Source organism: Olea europaea, unplaced genomic scaffold (genome assembly GCF_002742605.1).
Source record: "Olea europaea var. sylvestris unplaced genomic scaffold, O_europaea_v1 scaffold2938, whole genome shotgun sequence".
Classification (NCBI taxonomy): Eukaryota; Viridiplantae; Streptophyta; class Magnoliopsida; order Lamiales; family Oleaceae; genus Olea; species Olea europaea.
Window position 1 is genome coordinate 17,167 of NW_019247977.1, and position 10,552 is coordinate 27,718.

Genomic DNA, 10,552 nt, shown 5'->3' on the forward strand with positions numbered 1-10,552 from the left:
GAATTTAATCGAGGTTAAGTAAAAATATCAATCAAGGGACGGAAATAAATAGATCCTACTCAATTTCCTAGTCTTTCAATACCGATATGGGTCCGCATCCGAATCTCACATCATACCGAACATTACACGAGATTTTATACGAAAAAGTTTGAAGTTGCCAAAATAATCAACTTACAAGGTAATTGTATCTGTTTTCAGGACAGGCAATGCAATAGCTGCAACAAAATAATTGGCCTGACCAAAAATAAGTGATATTGTGTGCTTTAGGGGTTAGAATGCGATGTTACAAGAACGATGGGAGGGTTGATGCTTTCAATTATCATTATCCTGGAGCATTTTCACCCAGCTAGGACCCCTGATACTAGAGCTCTGACAAGAAACCAATCAGCCAAAGGCTTGTTTGGCAATGGGAGTAAACCCTGCCCGATGACAAGCAGCGACTGGAGGATGGTGAAATCGGCAACAATTACTAATAACCTCTCTTGCTAGGGCATTCCGATGCCCTGTGGCCAGTCCGTCCACAGTTGAAACATGCGCCCCCAAAATTTCTGTTCAATACATATGAAATGTAAGACGGGAGAAAATATTTAAGTTAAAAGTTTAATTGAAAATGATGCTTCTGATTCACAATTATAAATCTCGTTCCAATGCGCAAAGAAGCTCACTAGGACCAAGTATTTTAGAACGATTCTAAATCATAATCCATGATTATTAGGATTTAAAAACAAGCTTTTGAATATTTAACACAGACTATAAGTATAATCTCGTTTCTTTAAGCCTTTTGAATATTTAACAAAGACTATTAAGTATAATCTGATCCTTCAAGCCTTGAGTACCCATCAAGTGAAGAAAGAAATTTGGAATGGTGAAATGCGTAAAATTACCTGTCATTACTTCCAAAAGATGGGGACCGTCCTGATCGCCTATCGCCAATTAGCCACTCACTGCCACTGCTTCTAGAGTTTCTAGACCAACTGCTTTCACTTCTTCTGCCACGACCACCTCGCCTTAAGTTATCTTCGCCATCATCCCTGTCCAACCAATCCCGAGAAGATCTAGTATGCCTCCGGTCTCTTGAATCCCTTCCTGAGCGTCTATCAGTGTTTGAAAACCGACCATAGTAATCACTTGGAGGTCCATCGTCTTGCAAAGCAGGCAACTGTGAAATAAAAGATGCATGAAAAGATGACAAATGGATGTTATAAGTTGATACTCGCCCCCTTAAAATTTTTGGCTGTGTGACAGAAAAATAAGATTACAGTAAGGTATTATACTGAGAACATGTGAGCAAAATCGTACTTACCTTGGTGATTTTGGTAATAGTGTTCCCAGGCGGTAGCTCCTTATTCAGCAACTCTTTTGCAATCTCTTCTGGAAGATCAAAAACTGCTCCTTGGAGCTGACAGAAGAATGGCCAACAATTATTAAGACACGAATTCTTGGTATTGATGCAGTAAAATAATAATAATAATAAAATTGGTAAAGTCAAACACATACCTTTTCATCCGCAATAATTTGTATTTTTCCTACTTCATCAGCAGCAACAGAATAAACATCAGAGAGAAATCCGGTTACAGATCTAGCAGATAGGTATCCTCGAGAATAGCCAGTTTCACGTGTCAACTGTAATGTAACCAATCCCTACAATGTAAACAAACGGCTCCAATTCAGACAAAGCACAAGCACAAAGCAGAAAATCATATCGACAAACACATTATTGACTTGTGCAGTACACACCATAGTAGTTCAGACATAAAAATCCACCTTTAGCAGAAGCATACGTTCACAACCAACCAGAAATGGAAAGTATCAACACAAATAAAATCATAAAGGAAAATAAAGTATCCTTTCATGGAAAGTAATTGAGCTTGCAAATTAGCTTAAGTAGGACAATAGCAATCTGTACTTTTAAGAACATAGTCAAAACAGTTCTATTAATTTTATATACTAATTTTAGGAGTTAAGCCAAAAAATTTAAAAAAGCTATCCCTTCATGTACCTGTTCATGACTAATAAGAGAACGAGATGATGGAGGCTGGGAAAAACCACTCAAAGTTGCTAAAGCAGCAGCAAGAGCATTTAGTCCTCCTTTTTCCATCAGCTTTTGTGCAGTTGGGGTGAAGTACTCCACAGACTCGGGATGAACCCCATTGAGGGTAGCCACAACTTGCTCAGCTGATGATTCCAAAACCTCTTGAACAGATGGCGGAGTAATAAATTCAAACTTGCACCCGACATCGCGCTCAAGGGATTTAACAGTCCGCCTTTGGCTACTTGTGAACATCAAAACAGCTGTCCCTTCTTTTCCTGCACGTCCTGTCCGACCAGAACGATGCACAAAGCTCTCTGGATCATTCGGAAGCTCATAGTGGATAATCTGGATGGCAGAGAGAAGCATTCAAAGTTCAAGCGAGCGGTCAAATATAAGATGCAAAGTACTTCTGACTACAGAAAAGCAACAAACTAAAGCTGCTAAACGATATCGCAAACCATAAACGTGGGAGTAAACAGAAGCAGCACATTAGGGAAAAAAAATGAATTCCAGTAAGATAGTAATATATGTCAGGTAGACCCACATAACAATTGAGAAAATCAGAAACTAAAAAATACCGCTTCATCTCAAGCAGCAGGTACCGCGTATTGAAGGCAGTGAATTTTCAACTATAGTAGGCTATGAAACACTTAAGTTGAGCAGCCCACTCAAAATAATCTATATAACTCAAAGGGTCCCATGGACATTAGAGGAACAGAGACCCAAATTTTGCTTCATCTCAAACAGGAAAAGACCACACGCTAAAGCCAGCAACATTTTTGAAAAATGACAGTTTGTAGGATTTACTAGCCTGTGCATATAATCAGTTTTATTCAAAAGGGCATAAAGTTATTTGACGGAACAGAATCCTAGATGAAAGGATGTGAGCTCAAGCCAACAAATTTGAAACTAAAGGCTTATCAATACCTCCAACAATATATAGCTGAACATACTCAAGAGACAAATGAAACTGTTGGCAATTTCACAGTGATGCCGATCATTTCAGTGAGGAATAGTGCCAAAAAATTGCCCTATCCCCTTTGAGCACACCATCTCCGATGTTGTAACTATTGAAGGGGAGATGATCATTCATAACAATTCACAGGAACCAGGAACCCAAAATTTTCTATCAAAGCCTCTGAAATTACTATTACTCAACAAACACTACTTTAAGTTATTGATCTAAAGGCTCATCCTGACAACCAGCAATGCGTCGAACAAAATTACTTCGATAGTTTATTTCTGAAATTACCATATCAATGATTTCATTAAAGTGAACTTATGCATCCATATCACCAAATAAAACAATGTAGCTTAGTTATTCCAAATACCAACTCAAACCAAGTACAACAAGTGAACAATAACAACCTTAGACGCACCCACTCCCAGTCCCCCGTATGATGTAACATGTTATGATGCCTAGCTTGGTGGCATTTCATTTGAAAAATAAAAAGAAATAAAAAAATAAAAAAAATCTTTTGCTCATATAATTATATCTAGATCCACATGAGAAATAAATTAAAAAGAACAGAAGCAAAAAGTAAGAAACACTGAAATATCACAGTGTGACATGGCAAGTCTATGGTAGCGCATACTATGAAAATGTGTACCAACTTTTGGGTGGGGAACAAAGAATAGGTTGAAGTTATGACCCAATTTGCTACTTTTATGCTTTTATCGAGGAAAAAGTAATTACTCAGTTCTAATTTGTCTTCAGATTACTCCCCTGTTTCAGAATCACCCAGCGGTACACAATACTATGGTAACATGCCGAAGTCTATGGTAGCGCATACTATGAAAATGTGCATCAAATTTTGGGTGGGAAACATAGAATAGGTTGAAGTTATGACCCAATTTGCTACAACTTCTATGCTTTTATTATGGAAAAAGTAATTACTCAGTTTCTGATTTTCTTCAGATTTCTCCCCTTTCAGCATCATCCAGGTGCGCGCAATACCCACTAATCTACTATATGTAAATATTAAAGATACAGCAAGTATTCGCAAATAGATCATTCAATTTTTATGAACTTACTAAATCAACGTTGGGGATATCAAGGCCGCGAGCAGCGACATCAGTGGCAACCAGGACTGTGAATTTTCCTTGCCTAAAACCATTTAAAGTTCTTTCCCTCTGGTGTTGAGAAATGTCACCATGGAGTGCCTCTGAAGCAATGCTATTTGTTAATGCCATTGAAACTTCATCTGCGTCTCGTTTAGTACGTGTGAAAACAATGGCCTTTCCACCTTTTGCATAAACCTGGAAAGACAATTTAAAAGTTAAGAAGCTATATAGAGATTCTACAAGTCTCCGGCATGATTACAACTCAAATAAAACGTGAAGTGTATGAATAACAGAAATGCCCCTAATTCATACCGTCACAAGATCACCAAGGGTTGTCCGCTTAGATGATAAAGTGGTTGATATGGCATACAACTTGATCCCTTCTGCCAACTTTTCTTCTTGATCACCAACCTATCAACCAAAAAGGAAAGAATCAATTGAAGGACAACTGGACGAGTATCGCTATTAACTTAGGCTAAGTTTTATGCGTCCAAAAGATTACATGAAGAAAGTTCTATGACCTTTTTAAAAAGAAAACTAACACAACCAAGATGACTACAAGCAACTAATAAAGGTGGTGGAAAAATGCACAACAAATGACATTTCACCAATAATTTGATATAATATGATTAAACTAATATCACATTCTAATCAAGTAAGATCTAGAAGCATTCATCTAATGAAGATTAAACTTACCAAATCTATGGTCATAGGATTGTCCAAATATTTCCTGGCTAGTTTCTTCACCCAGCCAGGCATCGTAGCAGAAAAAAGCATGCTCTGCCTCTCTGATGGAAGCTTTTGCAGAATGACCTCCACATCTTCCTCAAATCCAACAGCAAGCATTTGATCTGCTTCATCAAGGACCAAGTATTGAACTTCCCCTAGTTTCAGGCTGTTATTGTTGATCAGGTCAATAATTCTACCAGGAGTTCCAACCACAACATCGACTCCACGGGAAAGTGTGTTCTCCTGCGTTAAATATGAAACTCCTCCATATATGCAAACAGTGTTCAAATATGGTGCAGACTCTTGAAGTTCCTTCTCCACTTGCTTTGCCAACTCCCTGGTAGGTGCGAGGACCAAAGCTCTGGGAAGTCTTCCTCTCCTGCAGATGGAAAAGAAACGTGATTGAATTCATAAAACCAAGAAATAATAGTGCTTTATGTATTATGGCATGAGATGTACCTCAGAGAACCTCCTTCTTGTTCACTTTGGCTGAGTCCTTTAATTATTGGAATGCCAAATGCCAATGTTTTTCCAGTCCCAGTCTTTGCGCGAGCAATTATATCGCGACCTTCCAAAGCTGGCACTAACACAGCTCTCTACACAACCAAAAGGTAATAAAACTTGTTAGGCGCCACATAATTTAGGAGTAAAAAACTTGAGAGTGAATGAATGTCGACTGTTGTACGAGGTAGTCATTACAACGATGATAATATTCTAAGCACACCAACTGCATCATTTCATTTGACAAAGCAACGTGAACAACTAAAAGTAAAATCAAAATGCTTTCAGCTTTCCTTATAGAAATACAGTTTTTCAGCTTTCCATATAGAAATACAGTTCATTGGATAGTGCTTCTGTGAATTAGCAGTTGATAGGCAAAATGGCAAAATCTTAGCAATACAAATAGTTGGAAAATTGATGGCTAACACTTCTTCACTGGTGTAGAAGTGAAGGCAAATGGCATTACATGATAGACATTGCTAGAACACAAGCTCTTGCAATATGGCAGGAATTAAACACGGTTCAATCCCATGCCCAGTCCACATGAAAACTGAGCTCAGCCTTTTCTTTTTTCCTTCCTTTGCTTTCATGTACTCCCTATAAATGTACATACCAACCAAAATAACTAGAATAAGCGGACGCATCTTCACAGTTTGTACTTTTTTGTTTTTACATTTGTTTCCTAGCTACGGGCCCCAGACCCCCCAAAAAGGCCATTTTAAAGCTATTCTGAGCTTTCTATTTCAGATATTGCAAGGGAACACGACTGCTTGGAAAGAAACTGAATAATAACCGGTTCCATTCATCAAAACATCCCTAACAATGCACAAAGTACAAGTAAAAAACTCCACGTAAACTTACTTGAATAGGGAAAAGCTGGGTAATCCCGCGTTTTTTAAGCGACTCGACGACCCGTTGAGGCAAACCAAGTTTCGCAACGTCGAGTTCGTTCTTATCTACTCCGGCATCACTCTCGCCTACTTCACCTTCAGAATCTTCGTATTCGCTCTCGCTAACATCAAGAATGCTTTTCCCAAACCTCCCAAGACCCTTGAACGCCTCCTCGCTCAGAACAGAAGAATTACTATTCACCACAGCTAAGGGTACAAAAGAATTGGAATTCAAATTGGAAGAGTTCGACTTGAGGCCACGAAAATGCGCCGCAGCGGAGGCTGAAGAAAAGGCTCTGAAATGGCGAGATAAGGGGAGAATTGAGATATATTGCCTTGAATATTGGTCGAGGGATGGATTAGTTTGGTATACGGAGGAGACTCCAATTGTAGATGGAGAGCAAGCCATGACTGGGAGTTGAGGAAGGGGAAAGAGGGGGGAGAAAAGAGGTGATAAGGGTGGGGTTTATGGTGTATGGCACTATAAACTTCCACCTCGCTTATATTTGGGGTTTGGGGAAAAAAATCTGTCAATTGGATGAATTTTTGGAATGTATAGACAATTTGCTAGTATGCCTCTTTCTTGCGGTAGGATTCGATCGTATGATTAGGAAATTAACGTGGAGAGAGACTCATCACTAGATCGTGAAGATGAGAAAATTGACAAGTGATAGATTTAAGTCATTTTTCGTGTGAGCGTCGAAGAATATTTTTCTTGATCAGTGATTTAAAAATATCAAAATTGACTTTCAAAGAAGGAGACCAACTCGAAGAGAAAGCTATCACCAGACGATGAAAATGAGAATGGTGATGAGGAAACTGACATAGTGATGAACGGATGAACGTAATCTTTTTTCGTATGAGCATTGGAGATAAAGTATAAATTATTATTACATACTCTTTCATGTAATAAGAAATTTTTTCTTGACATTGATATGTCAATATAATGTGCTATATTGAGCTTAAACTTCTTCGTTCAACCATAGAATAATGATTCTCTTTCATTTATTTTTAGTCCAATCTTTTTATATATTGAAGTTTGTGAAAAAGAAATATATATGAAAATATATAATAAACACACGAGGATGAAAATAGAGTCGATGTTATTCATAGTCAGCCTCTACAATAACCATCATATATGAGATATCAGTTTCTTATAATTTTGTTGCTTTAATAAGTAGTGTTATCCATGACCAAAATTATCATGTAAGGATAACTACCGCAATCGTCGATTATAGATAGAACCACTCTATTTTTATAATGCTATAAATTTCTTTATTAGAAAAAATAGTTATCTTGTTAGGATATAATCTCAATTGCATTATCATGGGAATACGAGGCCTCATTTGCAATGGGAAAGGCAAAAAAATTCTCAATAAATTTGCAATGATATATTGTTTTTAAATTTTGGAAATTATTAATTATGTTTATGAGGAAGTAATTTTCATAGTTCAGATCAACTTCTTCGATTATATTACCAATTTTTACTCTACAGAGTCTATACAGTGTTGTTGCACTGAATAAGACATATTAAGTTCTCAACGTGTATACGTTTTATTATCATTCATATAGTCTAATGGAAAAACCTACAATATACGTAGTACAATTTCATAAAATGATCTCTAACAGGCAATCCAAAAGTCCTTCAACAAACTATTTTTCAGAGGGCATGTGTGGGAGTTTAGAGGTATTGATCATGAGAGCTTTTTAAAGTACCATTTTGAGTGTTTTATGACCCGACCAATTTTGAGTGATTTTAAATTTTTACTAGTGTTTTAAAAAATGTCCAACTTATGTTTGATAATTTATTAATCACTAATTTTAAAAGTTTTTCAAAGAATATAACTATATATAGAGTAATGATATGTAACATCACTAATATCACAATACTGTTTTAGGTGGCACATTAAATGAATTATACAATTAAATGAATCATATAATTTCAATTCTAATTCAACCTATCGCATAATCTCACATAGATTGATGCTCTAACACTATTGATGCTAGGTAACAGTATTGTCCCTTAGTGAAAATTTAGTTTCTGTATGAATTTTTTACTCATAAGTAATTTTCTTACGTATAAATTAACATTTAACTTAAAAAAGTAAATAAAGTGGAATATTTAATTCAAATATTAAATTAGCGTTTTTCCTTATAAATAAACTTTAAAATTAAGTTTTAAATGAAATTTAAGTGACTATTTTTCTCTCAAGTAACTTTTATATTTTTATAAGTGAATTTTTGTCCTATTAGCGGTGTTCTTATTTTATGAACAATTTTTTTTTACATAAAAGCGATTTTTTATCTTATAACTACTATCTTACCCATAAGTAAATTATAATTATAATGTAATTTCTTTTGCATATAAATAATTATTTTAATTAATATATTTTTATTCGTAAGTTAGTTTTTGAACAAAATATGCTGATTGAAATCAATTATTTTATAGAAGGTAAAATTAGGATATAGTATGGGAAAGGGCCAAAACTCGTCAATTTTGTGGATTGAGAAAACCAATCAATATTACACAACATCGATTTTTGGGTGATTTTTAGATCATCCAAAATCGGCATCCAAAAAAACAGCAAGCACTGATTTTTCAATCCTTTATAAATGGGGACCACTCAAAATCGGTGGAAAAAAAAAAAAAAAAAACTCCCAAGCAAGCACAAAAGGTTGGAGAAGGTGTTGCCAAAATCTGAAAGTTAAGAGACCTTCATGCACTTTTTGAAATAATCAAAATCAATCTACGATTTTACTTTCTTAGAATTCCAGGGACGGTTTTATTTCCTTCTCAATCACTAAACTTCATGCAAATTTTGAGTTATTAAACTTAATTTGTTTATACTGAATTTCCATTTAGTTTCAGATTTTACATTTCATCCCAAAATTGAAAAAAGAAAAATGTAATAAAATTGGCTGGTCGACAATCATATCACACGTAATCGACCTTCCATTTAATTGCTACGCTACATCGTTGGAAATAAGCAATATTTAGGTCAAAATGTTAAAAGACATATTTTTTTATTCTAACAAGTTTATGATATTATATTGTATTGTGGTAAGTTTTATGTCGCTTAACGATTATGTAGAAGATGAATTATGACTACCAATGAGTATCAATGTGAGGATGACACGTAAATAGAGCTAAGCTAAAATTCATTGATTTAATTTGAAATTAAATTGAAATTTAATGACTAAATTGCAATTTCACTGAAATTTCAATAAATTAAATTTAACCCTTCAAACTTTTATCAAAATTTACTAAAAAGATAATTTTAATTCCAGGACTTAGGCCATCTCCAACCACAACACCATTGCACCATTTTGCACTATTTTTTGGTGCAAAATTGCTCCAACCCAACACCAAACTTTGCACCATTTTGGTGCAAAATGGTGCAAGTGTAAAATGCCAATTTTGCCCTTATTTTACATTTTCCAAATAAATTTGTTGAGGGTATTTATGTAATTTGTGCTATATATTTTTTAATATAATAAATTATTATTATTTTTATTAATATTAATAATTATTTGTGTTTAAAATAAATTTTAAATGTAAGACATAATAATTAATTAATTAATTAATTAAAAGACGAAAATAATTTAAAATACATCAAACACGATTAATTAATTATTTATTTAGTAATTTATGTATTTCTGAAATAATTAAATAAATAATATTTCAACTAAGTAGATTATAAAGAATAAAAAAATGGAAGAAAATGGTTAAATATTGTTCATTTGGTGTAATTTTTGGTGTAATGGTTGGAGATGAATTTTAGTTTGGTGCAAGATTTGGTGCAAAATTTGATATTGGATTGGAGATGGCCTTATTACCCAGAGAGTCAGAGACATTAGAATTCGGCTGATCTACTGTATTTGAAATTTTGAATTCTACGGTTGAAACTGTTTTAACTAAGGTCTGTATATTCTTAAAATTGGCACTTTCAGAGTGTTTGGCTCAGCTTAAGCGCATGGATACTTTTGAGCAATGCTGACCTTAGAAGTGCGCCTTTACCAAGAGAAGCAAAGCAGCAATGGCAAACACAGTCTAAGAATTCGTCAAAATTTTATTTCTTAAAAGAATACACAATCGATTACAACTAATTAAGCAAGAATCATAAGCCGCCAGTCTGTCCTATATTCCAGTTCTCCAGGACGCAATTTCCCACTGTGCAATAGCATAATTGTATCTACCATTCAGCGGCAGCAAAGCAGATCTGTTAATTGGTAACCCTTTGCAATCCTCTTGCATATTTCTTTCCAAGCGGAACTGTTTATTATCGGGGTATTCGCACTCAAATTTACTCATTTCAATTTCATCGATTAGGTGAGC

At 35.0% G+C, this 10,552-nt stretch overlaps 1 protein-coding gene across 1 annotated transcript; it reads right to left on the bottom strand.

Annotated features, from left to right (window-relative positions):
* Positions 1–49: 49 nt before the first annotated feature.
* LOC111384549 (DEAD-box ATP-dependent RNA helicase 3, chloroplastic-like) lies at positions 50–6,726 on the bottom strand. The gene is made up of 10 exons (XM_023008837.1): positions 6,188–6,726; positions 5,285–5,421; positions 4,793–5,204; positions 4,409–4,507; positions 4,067–4,291; positions 2,000–2,377; positions 1,498–1,641; positions 1,304–1,399; positions 885–1,159; positions 50–548 (listed from the first exon to the last, which is right to left on the bottom strand). The coding sequence occupies exons 1-10, from the start codon at positions 6,623–6,625 to the stop codon at positions 470–472; spliced, it is 2,283 nt and encodes a 760-aa protein (XP_022864605.1). The 5' UTR covers positions 6,626–6,726; the 3' UTR covers positions 50–469.
* Positions 6,727–10,552: the final 3,826 nt, after the last annotated feature.